The following is a 17,996-nucleotide window of genomic DNA, read 5'->3' as shown; positions in this document are numbered from 1 at the left end:
AGTGTGAAATCATAAGTAGGTTGAAAGTAAAGAAGACAATTTCCAAAGGCTTTGGACGTATATAATCTAAATAGAATAACTGTGTAGAAAGAAAAATGTGGAGAAACCTGTCAGCTTGTGCTTCGCATCATGAAGTTTCTGAATTGTCAATATGAAAATATGTTCACTTTTATGAAGTCAACAGCATATGAAGAAAGATTCAGCAATCACTATTCTACAGTGATTTATGGTGCCTCCATAGTATTAGATGTTCTTAAATGCGATTCCTGGTATGTTTTTTCAAGTAATATCTGTTGGGCATTGCAACTGATGCCCAAACTCTGGAGACAACTGAAAGCATTGTGTTACTTTTGGATCCATACATTTATTTCTGTCTTTCAATATCAGAATTGGTTCACTTCCACTATAAACAAGGTAGAAGACATTGTTTTCCTTGGGTGAAGAATAGGTTTAATGTGAACTCTGGAAAGCATTTCACTCCTATTGTGTAGATGAAGGTTATTCAGGGATTTGGAGCCAATATAAGTTTGAGTTCTGCTCAATTGATTAAAATTAAATAGCAGAAATAATTTTTTTTACCATGTATCTAATTATAAAATATATTTGACAATGCATTTTGTAATTAATTAGTTGTAGTAATAACTTTCACTACTTGTTTTCTTGTGTGTATTCAAATATCTTCTGAGGTTTGAACACCCTAACACATGACTCTCTGTTGTGAATTCATTTGCTTGCACATCTTTAGTGTGATACAGCGAATCACTTAAAAATAGCTAAGAAAGGTATTTTACATTTGAAACCTAAATTAGCATTTCACATTCTTAATTACTTTATAGCATACTGTTCTTTATGTAGGACACTTGTAAAATTGATAATTGCTTCTTAAAAAAGCTGTTACTCTATATGTCCTGTTGCATTCTTATTAATTTTTAATGAAATAATTTAAATGTTTTATTGATGCCTTTGTCTTTTTCTCAACAGTTTTCAAAATCTTGTCAATGTTATGGCATAAACTAGTAAAAAGGCATTTCAGTTACATCATGGATATCAGCAATGGTGATTGATATTATTCGAGTGAGAGTCTGCTGTATGAAATGTCAGAAGTTTGTATTTCTTCTAGTTTTGCAATGGTAAGTTTTTTACATTTTGTACTAAGTAAATAATAACTTTTAAACTTGTTATGTAAGGTGTATTTCTTTAGAAAGTAACGTACCAGCAAACCAGTAAAGATTTGTGTCTTACATATTATTTCTCATGTCTGTCGAGTTCAGCAGTAGTTACTCACCAAAGTGTACGTCGGAATTGGTTTAATTTATTTTATTGGTATCCATTTGAAATGTCAGTTACTAATCCTTAACGTGTGCTAGCCTTGATTAGAATAACCTAGGTGAAATGGAATATCTAAATGACCCTGTTTTTCATGTTTGGGTTCAACCCCAGCTGAGATCACTCTTCAGAAGGTATTGAGCTTGTCTGTAAAAGGGGAGAATATACAGGCAAGTTTATCCATGTGGAAAATAGGTATAAACAACCATTACAGACAACACAGTTACATGTTTTTTTTCTCTCTTCAACTCAACTACTGATGTTTTGTCCATTTGCTGTTTGTCGTATTATTTATATTTTCTCTTAAGACAGAGTTCATTGGACATCTCACACTTTGTCCTGCATCGTTACTTTTAAATGGACAGAATGGAAGTTAGTATGATAGCAGTTGTTTACCTGTATCTCCAGGAATACAAACAGTGCACCTTTCCAGGCATTCATGTAAGGCAGCGGGAACAGCTAACAAGCAGGAGAGTTGTAGCAGCACAAATACAATGCAGTTTTGAGAACATCTGAAATTTCCACTTTGTAATTGCCTTTTCTTCTTTACACAAAACGATGTGCTGTCTTATACAGTTGTATCTAGAGTTATACCAAGCAATACTTTTAGGATACGTTTCTTTCATTAAGAAATACTACTTGCATTATGAATATCTAAACAGACTAGAGTAATTACTGTTAATTGTCAAACAGAATTTCATTGCTTAAGAGGAGTACTGGTCTTGTCCCGTTCTCTCTTTTCTGCTTTAGGACCATCTGACACCTAAATAGTAGATTTGTGGGAATTTATGCTTTTTTTTTTTTCCCCCCCTCTCCTTTGCTGAAGATGGAAAACACCTATTGAAATAATTTTCCTCCATTTGTAATTTTCAGCCTTTCTAAATAATATGTAAAAGGTTTTATTCCATATTCAAAATTTTAAGTTTTCACATCATATGCCAGTTGAACAGGTTTGTATAATCTGGAATTTGGGTAGATGGAAAAGGGAAGGTATGCCATTATGTACAAATGTGAATCTATTCATTGTCATGGATATTATGACAGGTTTGTGGTGATATGTAGTTTGACACATTGAATTTTTAAAGATGTAATGAATAGAAGAATAAGACTGAACTGATTTCTATTAAAAATGTTATTTTGAGATTGGACAAGTCCAGTACTCCTACATTTCACTCTGAAATCTTAAATACAGATGCTCTCAAACTGGATGTTTAAACTTAGCTTTGAGTCTGAACTGACTTAAATCCGTTGTAGGTGGTGGTTCATCTCACCAACTGTATGAAAAGTTTAAAAATGGGGAAGGCTTGGGAAATAGCCTTCTAGTACCTCAGAGGAGATTACTGAGAAGATAGAGCTAGGCTTTTTGTTGACGTAAATGATGCAAAAATAGGGGAGGCCCCACCTGGGTCTAAGAATAAATGTTTTCACTATAACAACAATTAAACACTGGAACAGGTTGCCCAGAGAACTTGTGGAATATCTCTACTTGGAGGTTTTCAAGACCCAGCTGGACAATGTCCTGTGTAACTAAATCTGAATTTAGTCTTGATTTCATTTGAGCAGGAGGTTGGACTAGATTGCCTCCCAAAGCCCTTTCCAACTTGAATGGTTTTATGATTCCAATTCAGGCATTTTGTTTTAGTTCATTTTTACTATTAATGACTGTAACTATTTTTTACTGGTGTGATTTTTTTTTTTTTTTTTTAAACCCCCATTAAATTAGAATTAGAATTGTGTTTTGTTGTTTATGAGCAATTTGGTTTTGTTTCAAGCAACAGGTGAACAGGCAAATACAATTTTAATGGTTTCCTTCTTAGTATGTGAAACCATGTAACTGGAAACTGTGGAATATTAAGAATGTGATTCGATAGCTCTCATTTGACCAGACAAACTTAAATAATAATACCAATACATTATATCATATGTACAATACATAAAAATAGTGTATTTTGGTAACTGGAGGCTAACCGGAACATTCCAGCCTTACATAAGGCATAAACATGGACAACATTCACACACAAGTACTAAAGCCAGAACAACCGCAAATACCAAGTCAGCTACTTTGTAGCTTAGATGGAAAACTTTTTTGATGCCCTAGGGAAATACCACAGAAATAAGTGGTATCAATACATTGCACAGGCATATTCAGTTTTGCATTAGGTACATTTGTGACAATATGTTCTTCAGCTTTGCTATGTCTGTGGGTGTTTTTAAAATATTTTTTTCTGACTCTCTTGTTTACATTTTTTTGAAGGTTTCCCAATGAGTGGATCATGATGAACATACTTTAGGGACTTGCCGTAGTATGGCTGCTTCTCGATCTACTCGTGTTACAAGATCTACAGTGGGTTTAAATGGTTTGGATGAAAATTTTTGTGGTAGAACATTAAGAAACCGTAGTATTGCTCATCCAGAGGAGGTTTCACCCCATCCTCAAATACGGTCAAGGTCACCAAAGAAGAGGCCAGAGTCTGTGCAAACTCAGAAGGGAAGTAACGGTGGAAGAACTACTGATCTAAAACAACAGAGTGCTCGGGAATCATGGGTGAGCCCTAGAAAGAGAGGGCTGTCTACTTCAGAAAAAGATAATGTTGATAAACAAACTGTGGAAAATTGTGAAAAAAAACAAGCAGAACCTGTTTCACCAGTTTTGAAAAGGATTAAGCGCTGTCTACGTTCAGAGGCACCCAACAGTTCAGAAGACGACTTGCCTACTAAAACAGAGAAGGAATCATTGGAGCATAAAAGCTTAGTGTCGGACAATGATGCAGTCTCCACAGGGACTAAGCGAGCTTGTCGATGTCTTATATTGGATGATTGTGACAAAAGGGAAGTTAAAAAGGTGAATGTCTGTGCAGAAGGATTTAATAATTCTGCAATAGTTGACGAGATTGCAGGTTATCAGACTGTCAATGGAGTTGGTGAGAGAGACTCAAATTCTCTTAACTGTGATGACTGTCAGCTTGATGGGAACACTAAGCAAAACAGTGCTGGTTCCTGTATGCCCAAGGACAAAACAGTAGCAGAAAATGGAAACTCATTTGCCCATTCTTCATTGTTGCTTAATAGCAGCAAGGAGGACAATGTCGTAGACCATTATGTGCCTTGCACAAACTCTCAAGAACAGGTAAAGTTAGAGGACCACAAAATAATAAATGACTGCTTGCCTGAGGAGCATGCTAATCAGGCTGATGAGCCAGCTACAGGGTCCTTTTCTGAAATCCAGTCATCTTTGTTAAGGGATTCGGAGGAGGAGGTAGATGTTGTAGGAGATAGTAGTGCCTCTAAGGAACAGTGTGCTGAAAACACCAATAGCAACCCGAATACTCGTCATGACAGTGCATCAATCTCAGGTGAACCTGAACCACATTCTTCAGTGCTGGACTGTGTTTCAGCTCAAATGACATCTATGTCAGAACTTCAAGAACACAGATATACATTGAGAACTTCACCACGAAGGGCTGCCCCTGCCAGAAGTAGCCCTACTAAAAATAACTCTCCTTGTAGAGAAAATGGACAGGTCGAGGAAAATAATCTTAGTCCCACTGAAAAGAATGTACCTGTAGGTATTAATAATATCAATGGATCTCCCAAAAAGTCTGAAGAAATTAAACAGAACGAAAAAGAGAGAAATTGTAATACGGGAGATCATGGGAGTGATGGACTAAGAAAGCCACTTTCTGAGGCTAGGCTTGTTGCTGGATATGTACCATCTGCCAAAGAGAGTGCCAACATCCACACTGCAGAAGATGATGAGGAAGAGCCTGATGTGTATTACTTTGAATCAGATCATGTGGCATTGAAACACAACAAAGAGTATGTGTAACTATGGTAACCATGAATTCTGCTTTTGTTTCTTACCAAATATATATAAATTAATACATATTTAAAGTACTTTCACAAAAATTTAAGTGCTTTATAATTTTCATACTCTTCAGTCTTCATTTTTCTTCCTTGTTTCTACCCCAAACAAAATTAAACTCTATTTAATATGCAGTATGGTACAGCAATGTGGTTTATACATTTCTAGCAATATGAATTCTTTAGCCAGAAATTGCTGTTGGTTTTTTTTTTTTAAACACATCTGTTGACTCTTTTCTCTAAAAAAACTAGCTGGAAACAAAACCAAAGGAATTATAACCCTTAATTAGAGTTCAGTTATTTATCAGCATATCCAATAGGCACAGCATATACAGCTTATGAAATTATCATTCTGTTGTACATAGAATTTAAGGTTAGATACCTAATTTCAGGGTGTCATGGGAAAGACTTACCGTTATTGTGTTAAGGAAGAGAAATTGATCAAATGCAGCAATTTGAGAACTTTCTCCAGAGTAAATTATTTCTACATTGCTGTTTATATTCATTAATGTAAATATATACATATTCTAATTATTATTAGAAAAGAGCATTAACTTTTTTTTATATTTATTGTCTGAATGTCTGTAAGTAGAACTGCGGTAATCATACATTTGTGGTAACTGTGAAAGAGATTCTTGAAACAAAAGGGCAATTTTCTTAACAAAGAAAGTTTACATGCAGAAAATTTGTCTTCATATGATAGATCGGGCCACAGTTTTTATTGCACAGTCTTTGTTACACTGTTTTGACTTCTGTGTTCTGCTGTTCAGTAGATGTTCCACATTTTGTTGTGACTACTGAAAGGCCAAATGCAGATGATCTTCAGTTTGCTTCATATGAAGAGTTAAACCACTGCTAGTAGTTTCTGTAAATGATCACAGCACAATTATTATGAATATTGGGCACAAGGCACAGATGATTGTTTAATCCAGCAGAAGGTTGACTGATGTTTTTTTGGTATTAGAGTTGCATTATTTTTATAATGAAATTTTGTTCATTATTGTTTAGATACGAATAAATTATTTTAATCAGAGAAAATTGTGAATTAGAGCATGGTTCAGACAAACTATGATTTCAAAATAATGATCAAATATCTGCAGCTCCAGCCATCAGCCCAAAGTGTATGGACACTTTTCCTGGTAGATAGAGAGAAGACTGCTGTTTCCGAAATTATAAACGGGAAAAATGCACTGTTGTCTTTTGATGTTTTTGGATGGTTTTGTATCTGTATGTAGGATGACTTTACTAGTTATGTTAGTACAAAGATACATTAGTAATGTATCTTTTTTAATTATTATTATTTATTAGGAAAAGAATGATAAAGATCATATCAGATTTTTAGATGTAACCTCAATTTTTACTTCTTTCAAATTAAACATATCCAAAATACACAGTTTTTAAAAAACAAAATCTGCAATTGAATGTAAATACTGTAAAAATAGAAGTAATTTTTTCTATTCTTACAATTAAACACACATCTAAATTGTCCTGAAAAATTTCAAGAACGTGCCCTAGTGTTAGCTTTTGAATATACAGAATTGCTCTGACTAGTTGTTGTTCAGATTGGCAGCCTGTTTGTGAAAGCTTGTTGGGGAGCTTTTGAAATTGCAACTAGGACTTGGTAGTTTGCTACTAACTTGCTGCCTGAATGCAGAATTCCAAAATAAATTGCTGTTATGTTTATCCTATCTTACATTTTACTGATTTTTGGTGGCAAAAAAAGTCAAAGCTAGAATTCTCTTCTAGATCAAGAAAGAATAATTTCTACTTTTCAGAAGGGAAGCATGCTACTGAAGGTAGTGTTAGCTGGATTTTTTTTTCCCTTTAAAAGAATGTTTATATAATTGGACAGTTACGGGCAGTCTTTTGTTGTAGTTGTTTGTATTTGCAAGAAAATCCAGTATTCTGATGGTTCCTCATGATAATAGGGTCCTTCTAAAGAACTGAAGTCTATATTTTGATATGTGAGTGCAGTTGTCCTTTATCCAGAACTTCATAGTTCAAAAGTTAATCAAATAGAGTGCGCTACATCCTTTTTCAAATTTTAAAAATACCAAAGTGTATTAGAAGATTCTCCTAATTCATGTGTTACAGTTCTTGAATAGTGTCTTAATTATACCCTTGTTTAATCTCATTTGGTGCTTCTTTTCTAAAATGTTGTAGCAGAAATGTTTTCCCTGATTAGTCAGATACAAAGAATGCCAGGGTTCCCGTGCTGTCAAGTAAAGGCTATTTGCTTTGCCTGTGATATTTCCAGCTAAGCAAAGTATACTGCTCTTCTGCTTACCCAGTCTTCAAATGGTACATGGCTTTGTTTTTCTGTCTGTCACCAGTTTGTGATTAAACTTGTCTTTATGGATGATTTTTTTCTCTAGTTTCTATTTCTATTCTCATTTAAAAGCAAATTGAGAGAGACATTAGCATCTTTGGCTAGGCTGAGGAAGCAGATTTCTCCAAGAAGGCATTAATATCATTCTTTGGATGTTCCACAGCAGGGAAAAAAGCTATATTCCTCTTTGTTGTAGAAGCAATTTGATATGTCTGTAAACTTACATTATTTCTTGTTATATGACATAGCTTGATGACATACAGATTCATACAGCTGATTTTCACTCTCCAAGAAATTATTATAACATTGATAAAATATGAATATACCGAAACCTTCAACAGCTGTTGATAAGACTTGCTATAAGAAAAACAACTAAATGTATATTGTGGTATTTTTGTATGAATTTTGTTGCTTTTTGAAAGTTGTCATGTTTAAACAACATCCATATATTAATACTTCTGGGAAAACTGGATGATATAATAGGAAAAATAATCATCACAGAAAGCAAATTATGGGATATTATTCTTCAGGGAGAAGGCTGAAATGATGGATGTTCCACAACCTCTTTAATAAAATAGATCCCTCCTACAGAGACACATTCGAGATCTCTAAACAGAAATTTTATTGCAACATAGGCATTCATGTAGATAATAACAGGCTGATCTAGGGGGTTGTGTAATTGTAAAGTATTGTTAATGTTAATTTTTCTGTTCTTACACACACAATTTGAATTCTTGTGTATTATGATTCCTCTCAGAAAAATATGTTTTGATGCATATTTGAGAATTTTGCTTATATGTCCTAGGTCAGAAACCTTTGTATTTTCTCTTGAGATATTTTCATCAAAACTCAACTTGTTGATTTAAATCTTATTACATGGCTTAATTTTATATGCTGTGCTTAGTGTTTTGCATATGTCTTTCCTCAGGAGTTTCTCGTATCTCTTTGCTGTATCTTTTTATAGTTTAATTCTTTCTTACAGTGTAGTAGCTTACTTTAATTTTCTATCTTATGCAATATTTTATTCTCAGTACATTTTCCCATTTGCCCAGTGTTTCATTTAGTGCCCTGTTTTCTTTTTTCTTCTTCCTCTCTACTTACTCTCTTTGGAGATTTGCAATGTTTGGCAGGTATTAGGTTGCATGGGGGAAAATTTTTGTTTAAAACTTTGCTCTGAGTTCTAGATGAAAATGCAATTGAGGAATTGAGTTTTCATGTGCATATAATGCATTATACAGTGTATTTCTAGGAGCCTGTAAACTGTGATTAGCTTTATAGGGACCACTTAGGCCTGTAGGTAAGCCCACTGAAATATAAGAACTATGCATGAGCACTTGCCTACAGGCATTTATTTGCAGGAGTTAGGACCTTGTGTTTATTCAGTAAATAGATATTTTCATATATCTTTGGTTTCATTTATTACTTTATAATATTTAAAATCATAATAGCTATACTGACATTTAAACTGAAGACAGATTAAAATGAAATATTTTAATACATCTCTTAAAACCCAGTCTTGTGAATTCTTACTTACTGTGGCTTGTATTGTTGCAGAGGCCTTGGAAAGACAGAGGACCATGTAGGATTGTACAGTCAGATTTAATATTTAATTGACAATTCATAGTAATACTGTTAATGTCTTTGGATGCAGTTTTAATATTAGATGAATGTGAGGAAGAAAAGAAGCATCTGTCACATTTCCTGTGGTACAGGTTTTTTATTTTATTCAGTCCCAAATGTTTCTGCTAATGAATCAGATTAAAACAGTTCTCTATAAAAGTTCATCTTACTGCACTTGACGTGTTAGAATAGGGTCTGGTGCACCTTGCCATACCAATTATTTGAAAACTGTCTTAAACAGGACCTTCTTAAAGTGTAACTCTAACGTAATCCTGTAGCAGTCTTTTTCACTAAGGTGAACTTCTAATTTTACTGACACCATGTTTTTTCCTTGACTGGATGACAATTAGTATTAAAAATTAAACTACTTTTCATTAATATATTTTAAGATAAAATCTCCATATCAATCTTCATATATATTGGGCAAGAACAAAAATATTACATCAGTTTTGTAATTTATCCCTATATGTTCAGATATATGCCTTAGAATTAAGGTCAAATTTTATCACACAGTATGGATTTATTTTAATGTACAGATAAGTCAGGTAATCTAACATTCATTTGTAGTGATGTGTCATATAGCTGTGAGTAGCTAATACTATAGAATAAGTTATCCTCCTATATTATTTTTAAGACACCTTTGTCTCATTTTCCTATGAGACATACAGTTTTAGTCTGAGAGACTTTGGTTGGTATGTTGTTTCATCTTAAGGAATAAAGGGAATTGGTATAGATCAAGTAAATCAAGTTACTTTTTGTAGTAGCAGTTTTAATCCATACTGCAGTCAAGAATGTTACGAGATGGCAACTATTTTGTAAACATGTAACCTCTGAGTACTTTATAGAATATATCATCAACATAGAAGAATTGATGAAGTATACATTTTTTAGTGTGAAGAATAATAGAAGTTAATAATTTTAAAAAATGCATATATGCCATATATATTAGATTACAATGTGTTTTAATTCATCCTTTGTTCCACACAAGAGTGCTGTGGCATACAGTGATACTTTTCTTAAACTACCTATTCATGTGAAACTTCAACATAATGGAAAATTGGTACTTTTTTCAGAGACTAGTTTCTACTGTCTGGTAGATTGGTCTGTGTTCTTAGTAAGTAACAAAAAATTAAATCAGCTTTAAGTAAAAATCTCATTTAATGTAGAAGTTGAATGCTGCAACTAGTTCATCTGCAAAATAGAAATATAACAGAAGTCAATTAGAAACTTCTAATATGAGTTTCTGATCAACTGCAGTTTGGTATTGCAGATAATTGTGTTATTAAAACATGTTGTAATAGTGTAATGGGCATACAACCACATTTATTCATTAAATCCTCATTATATTTTACACCAGCTTAAAATATTAAGTATTTTGAGAATTGTTCACTGCCTTATTATTATCATGTTTTATAAGATCATTTCTATTTATAAATACTTACCAATGGAAAAGTTATAAGTGATGTAAAATTATTGCGGGACTAAAGATTAAGGTTTAGTTAAGAGTATTTTTGTAATCACAGAATAATGTTTTATAACTACATAAAACTATTCAATAAACACTACATAATAGAGTTCTTAATTTGCAAGAGATAACGCCTTGGGCACGTGCTGCATCTCCTTTTCTCTCTCTAGTAATAGGCTTACTCTAGAAACCATTAAATGTCAAGTACATTTGTCAAATTTGTTTTTCTTTCTCTGAACATAGTAATCGTGCTGTCAACCACAGCACAATCCTGGTGAACAGCACTATCAAACACCGTGCAATCCTCATGTACACAATGCATCCGCTGGAAAACAAAGCTTGATTTCTTTTGGATTTGTGTCCTTGAATTCTCTTCTCTCCTGATTTGCCTGATACCTGCTTTTCTTTTTCTGCCTATGCTCTCACCTCCAAGAGTCCTCTGTTGCAGCATCCTGTCCTGGAAGAGAGGGTGTGAGCTCTCAGCGCAGAGCTGCTTCCCTGCTGGCTGGCTTGGTAGTACGTGTGGATGTGTGTGCTGATGGATTGACCAGAGAATGTGAAGAGCAACAGTTGAATTCTGCTTGCCTTTCTCTTGTGGAGACAGTAGTTGTGGTCTCTCCCCCTTCCCAAACTGCCAGTTTTTAGAGAACATAGAACACTTGTCTTTCCAACTTCTTTGATCAACATGGATCAAAAATCTTGGGGGAAAAATGCACAAATTTAAAAACAATAATAAACACAAACTTACTATTTTAATACAGAAAAAGGTAGCATTTCCTGCCTGTTCATTTGGAAATGCTTACCATTTCTAAGGATCCTCATTAGTAAATTAATCTAAACTGGAAAATTAAATATTAGTAAATAATAAAAATGGTTTTGAGGTGTAGGAATGCCAGTTGAAAAAAAATATCAAATGCCATAGGCAATGCATGGTCCTGATTTAAAAAGAGAGAGACCAAACCAGGAGAGGATGGGGTAGTAATGTATTCACCCAGCACAGCTGTGTAGAGAGTAAGGCTCTGGCTGTGTTTTTGGCTACGGGCACAAGGGATACTTAACAAAAGCAGAAGTGATAAAGTGTGGTTATACCAGTTATACCAATGTAATGTATGTCTGGTGGGACAAGGAGTAAATTATATTAACATAATTGCCTACTCGTAGGGATGTACAAGTATTTCACTAAAATACTAGTAAGCGTAATGATGCCACCCACAAAACAAGAACCTAGTGACTGGCATATGCTGTGGGAATGCAGGTATCTTTTTCTCTTCCATTTTAACTAACCTAGCTTGAAATGATAACTCCATTACCAGTCTTAAGTATTTGTTCTGGTCTTACATGGAGTTTTGACAGCATCTCCATGATGAGCTACAAAACCGACAGTCAGTATCTTTTAGAAAGGAATTGTACAAGTAGTATGTATTAATGCTTGTTTTAGTCTCAGCAATAAGTTCTAATCAAGACAGGTGTTTCTTTGGTGCTAGAAAGTACTTATATGCTATTTTGAGAGGAGGAAAAATCCTACTTTTTGCTTTCCTTTAAATTTCGTTCTTGGTAGGAATAACCAGCTGATTCTTAATTTTTCATTATTGCACATCTTTATTTTGCTTTCTGTAGTTCAAGGTGAAGATGTGCTGTTCTTTTGTGTAACAGCCTTGGAAAGTTTTATGCTTCCTAAGCCAAGGACTGTTTGTGCATGGTTTATTATCATAGTGAGTACTAACAAAAATATACGTTTTAGATATTTTCTTCCTTATTTCTAACTTTTCTTCCCCTTCTTTACCCAAAAAAGATTGAGTGAATAATTCTTGGTATTGCTGTTAGAACATTCAGCTTCTCATGATTGCATATCATGTTCTTGTTATCCAGGTATAGTCTTCAGATATTACTGTAACAGAATACTTGAGGGAATATGTTAATTTGTTCCTACGGCAAGAATATACACCTGAATAATTGGGGGGGGTTCTTCCTTGGGTTTTAGTGAAAACCTGCATAAACTAACGTAGAGTGAGTTAAAGGAGTTCAGTAATCAGTATTGTCAACTTTCTCGGGTTTTTTTGTTCAGAGGATTTCTGTACAGTTGGGTCAGTTTCTCCTATTTTGTCTCTGGAAGAGACGCTTCTGAATGGTTGCTTTCCCCAACGTCTTTTTAGAGAAGAATATCTAAGTGGAGATACTGGAGGAATCTGTGTGGTATTTTCTCTCAGTAAAGGAATTGGGACCATTCTCATTAGAGATTATGAGAAGGGAGGAGAAAGAGTTCGGGGGTGTGCTGTCAGTCTTTCTTTCTGTGCCCCTTGTGAGGAAAACAATTTTACTGCTATTTCTTCATGTCACTCCGAGCCTTGAAAATAGTGGAATGACAGGGACCTGTATCTTCTTCCCTACTAAATGTCTCTGTCCTGCAGGCAAATACTTTCAAAAATGCTGTTAAAGGAAGATCAAAAGGCTATATTAAAATGTGTTAACTGGGGGAGGACTGATCGATGATGTTTAACCTTTCATGTTGACAAGACTGAAACAAGTTACATGTTTGTTCAGAGGCACAGAGACCTAATTGCTACTAAAAATTTTGAAAACTTGCTGGAAATGTAGATATTTGATAAAGGTGCTTTTGTACAGCTAATATTAAATCCTGCTGAGTGTGGTGGACAGCTCTTGACAAGAATGAAGCCTATAGAAATATATGAGTGGGCGTTCTGTTTCTGGGGCAGAGTTAAGGATTTAAGAAAGAAAGGGACATCACAAGTTCATAACCAATGAAATCCTGTTCAGATGCTTGAAATACAAAGTCTGGAGCTGTGAAAGTTAGAAAAAAGGTGATATTAGAGTGGAAAATGTCTCTTTTGCATCCAGGTAAAAGACTGCAGTAGGGTTTTCTGGTTTTTGGGCTAGGGTTTGTTGTTTTTTTTAGAATGTCCTTTAAAAAAAAAAAAGTGCTTTTTGGCTTAGTTCTGTTTTGTTTTAAATAGGTGTGTATTATAGCCTGAGGCTGGCATTCAGAAATTGTGATTTTTGTTCTGTTACTGGCACAGTAGACTTGGAGAAGCCACTTACGTATACTTTAGTTGTTTCATGTATAAAATGGAGATGCAGTTTAATTTTTTACTTATCTCAGAAGTCTCTTACAAGGTCTGAAGTACGAATATTAAATATAGATAGAGAAAGTACAGTAAATTACAGTACGTATAAAGAGGTTAAGCTAGAGTAGAAAACTATTTCATTATGAGTTGCAGAATTGGCTGTAAGTAGATTACCTTGGTCATAGTATCTAAGCATTAGGTAAGGAAAAACCTACCATATGCTGCTTTCTTCATGCAAAGGTGCTTTTGTAAGTCCTGACAGGAGTGGATATATGCCCTTATTGATTATGCCCTTAAACTCTTTTCTGTTTCTGAAGGGAGATCAAAGAAGGACCAGTCTTTATCAGTCTCTTCTGCTTCATCGTTGCTGTCGTGTGTGTTCTACAAGTCTAGCATTGAATCCCAGCCCTCTTCCCTAGTGCAGTAACTGATTTTTTTAAATCTCAGATGCACATCAGAATAATTTGTGAGAAACTCTACAGTGTCAAAATTACTGTATCATGATGCTGGCAAAGATTTCAGGCCACACTTAAAAGCTGGGAACATTAGCTGATATTTCTGAACTGAAACAAGTAAACAAACCCCACACAAAACAAAACACTCACTTCTTTGAAATGAGAAGATTGTTTGATCTGACTTAAAGATCTTCTCCAGGAAGCCAGTCTCTTTCTGTCTGGGGTTTCCCTTTTCCTACAGTAATTTGAAGTCTTACAATATAACATGTTTAATATCCAATACTTTCTTAGCTTAGCATCTAATAAAGGATTTTTTTCTGAATCGCTGTTAGTAGACCAAAATCCAGAGTGATAAATGACTAGGTATAGGAGAGCACGTTTTAATGTGTACTTTGCTAGAGTGCCAGTAGATGGCAATAAAACAAAGACTTGCTCAAATCCTCCCCTTTACTGTACGTACTGATTTTGTGTCACAGCTCTTGGAAATACAAAAACCAAGTTTGTTTTAAGGTAGATATTTTTTCTACATTTATTTTAGCCATGTTTTGTTATGAGAAGTGTATACTTACTCCTTCATTTGAAACAAATCCTACCTGCACAAAAAATAATATTTCTAATACAAAATTTAAATTATGGCACACACGTTTTTACCTTCTGATCCTCCAAATTGATGTTACTATACTGTTTATCATATTGTGAACTATATTCACACAACTGTAGAAGTGCAGTTAGTTTTGGGCGTGGAAAGTGATGGCCACCAGCTGCACAGCATTTTATCAGTCAAGAGAAGATAAGTTACTTCTTTTTAATTAGGGATCAAAGTACATGTCTTTGCAAGGTACTAAGTGATGATTGTAAGGCAAGTATAGTTGACAAAGTCACTTTTTTTGTTTCAAGTAATTTCTGTGAGCACCCAGACAATAAATTACAGGGAACTCAGTATGCTGATTTTATTATATATGTTACAAATAATTTCTTGCTACAGTTTTCCATTGTTAATAAGTGTCACCTTTGTCACCTGCTAGCTTTATAAAATTATTTTATATATTGTCAACTTTTAAAAAAATACTGAATAGAGTTGCAATAGTAATCTAACAATGATAAATATTTAAATAAAGGGGAAAAATATAATTGTGATAACAATGCAAGTGTTTTAAATACGTATATGGTTCATGCTAAAAGCAAGTAATAAACATTTAGCTATGTGTCTGTAAGATTGTCTGAATACTATGTGAAACTTTGAGGCAATCAAAGTTGCATGAGGTTATATATATAAATAAATGTGAGAATGTTCATTATGTCATTACTTCAGAGGTGGTTATGTAAGGTTGAAAAAGATTAAATAAGGACTAAACTTTGGACTGGCAAGGACCTCCTTCCATTTATTTTCGTTTGAAGGGAGAGTAAAAGTAACACTGCTGTTTCTGAGTCTCTAGCTTAAACGGTAAGAAAATGCATTATAATTATGTTGGAATATTAGATAAGGAAAGTCCAACAAATAGTGCACACTAGTGTTTTGAGATACCTCTTGCTAATTTCAAGTTTGTGTGTAAGTTTCCTCTGGATACTTAAGATTAAATTTCTTTTTTATGGATAAGACCAATGGCAGAAAATTTCCTCATTTGTTCTTAAATGTTTGAGCATTAAGATTTGCTAGGGGGCTTGTTTTCAGAGGAGGCTTGGCATTTTTGTGGTGTTTGAATGTTACCAACAGCCACTTTTATGTCTGCCCCTTACATTGTCCAACAGGACAAAACTGATGCTTCACATTTGTTTACCGCAATTTAACTGAAAAGCTTCACTTACTTATTTTATTCCATCCACTAATTTGAATTAGCTACCTAAAAGTTAAAATCTTCATTTTGTAGTATCAGTTTCTGACATTGCTCATTCACTTAAGGTTTAAAGTATGATATGTTCTTCTCTTGAAGGGAAAGGAAACCTTCAGAAATGACCAGAGAGACTAGCGTCTGTGACTGAGTTACTCTTATTGTAATACTGAAATTAATTTATTTAAAAACACTGAATGACGTGGCCTCTTGTACAGGCTAGTGTTAAGTCATTTAGTATAAAAAATAAGAGTAAACTTAAGAAATGTGCTATTCTTAAGGCAGATAGACTCCAAATATATATAGTGCTTTCTAAAGCTCATTGTTAGTTCCTGATGCAAAGAAAATAGAATCTGTGATGTAGCTCTGGGTACTTAGATCTGGAAATGTAAATAGTGTTACCACAGGATGGAGGGATTGGGGGAAAAAAGGCATCTTGAAAGTTGATCTCAGAGAACTGCATCAAAATGGAAATGGGTCTCACTAAGGTACTAGCTATGCTATTTTCAAGCTTTATCACAGACAAGAGAGGAGGCTGCTGTGTCCCTAATCACTATTAGAACAAGATTCATGGAAATGAATAGTGTAATAACTAATTGCTTATGGCAGGACTTCCAGAAATATGGCTCTACTATGTGATAATTATTTTATGGAGCAATCCAAAAGAGTGAAGTAGTTATCACTGCAGCAGAACAACTGAATCAGCAGGAATCCCTGCTGATCAGTATCAATCTTTAAGAAGTGGCTTCCCTTTTTTAAATATTGGTCCCTCAAAAACCCATTTCAATCAAGGTTTTTCAGCAGCAGTTTCTATACTATACTGTATTATTCAAGTGTTCATCTGGAAGATTCCTGGCAATTAACAGGATTTAAGAAATTACAAGGGTGTTTCAGTACTGAGATTGTGGAAACACAGGATTACATTCTGTAGAATGAAAGTTTTCCTACAAAGAAAATTGCTTCAGGTTTTGTATGTGCTAACAATTTAGTAATTAGAACTGAGAAAAGTGTAGCTTCAGTCAGTGTAGGGGATAGGATGGACTGTGAGTTTACTCAGATCATGCATTTTTAGTTGTATAAGTTCGTTTTGTTTTGGCAGAGGATGTGAGATAATTTTCCTTGGTAATTCCTCACAGATCTTTCAGAGAAAATTACGTAACTGTAGCTAGATAATTTAGATATGGTTGCTCTTTGATTGCCTCATTGAAGGATGGAGCCAGTTTTGCAGCAGACTAGTGAGCAAGGTTCCTGTTACTTTCTTTTTACCGTCATTAGGCTTTTTCAGTTTTGGAAAATGTTAGCGCAACTGCAGGAGGTAGTTTGGATCATAATTGTTGTGCTTATTTACAAAGAACCTTGGAAGATAGATAGTAAAATTGTCAGCCACTTTTTTTTCTTTTTTTTTTTAAAATAGTCTTGGAAATTATGCGCACAGTGTCTTTCGCTTAATGCAGCAGAAGTATTATGTTACTGTTTGAGACTAAGAAGCCAGAACAGACGGAGACTTCGAGGAAGTGCTCAATGTGTGCATTGTTACTTGAATTACTCTTTTTCAGAGAAATACTGGGCTTTATTACAGTCATGTAGGGCCAGAGAACTAAAAGCCTGTACAAACCTGTGAAAACAGTAGTGGTTCAAAACTTAAAAGAACGTATGCAGACATACTATAATACAGTTGGTTAAAAAGTCATGTTGAAACTTAAAAGGACGTGCAATGGCAGTACTGCAGCAAATCTGAAGTACCTGAATATGGAATATGCAAACTATGTATTTCAGGATTAGTATTTTAAATTTTTTCTTGGCAATGTAAGACCCCAAAATGCACATTTTCATGCATTTCAGTACTTCTGATATTCACTTGATAAAATGGCACTCGTATTCCTGGGCTTCAGAATATATTCATTCATAAAAACTGAATATGGAAGTTAAAGTAAATAGCTGCAAGTTGATACATTTCTTTAGCAGAGGTACAAAAATGTGCCAGGAAATCTTTTTGTCTGAACAGTTTACTCAAAACCCCCTTTTCCT

At 34.3% G+C, this 17,996-nt stretch overlaps 1 protein-coding gene across 4 annotated transcripts in view; it reads left to right on the top strand.

Moving 5' to 3' along the window:
- The window catches only part of ZZZ3 (zinc finger ZZ-type containing 3), a 64,451-nt gene that overhangs the window by 25,247 nt on the left and 21,208 nt on the right, over positions 1 to 17,996 (top strand). For all 4 annotated transcript variants that reach the window (XM_072867012.1, XM_072867013.1, XM_072867014.1 and 1 more), the window contains exons 2-3: positions 982 to 1,130; positions 3,581 to 5,142. In XM_072867012.1, the coding sequence (XP_072723113.1) occupies positions 3,632 to 5,142 (1,511 nt within the window). In that variant the 5' untranslated portion in view covers positions 982 to 1,130; positions 3,581 to 3,631. The remainder of the gene's footprint in view (positions 1 to 981; positions 1,131 to 3,580; positions 5,143 to 17,996) is intronic.

This window comes from Ciconia boyciana, chromosome 7 (assembly GCF_034638445.1).
Source record: "Ciconia boyciana chromosome 7, ASM3463844v1, whole genome shotgun sequence".
NCBI lineage: Eukaryota > Metazoa > Chordata > Aves > Ciconiiformes > Ciconiidae > Ciconia > Ciconia boyciana.
This window is presented reverse-complemented; position numbering and strand designations above follow the sequence as displayed.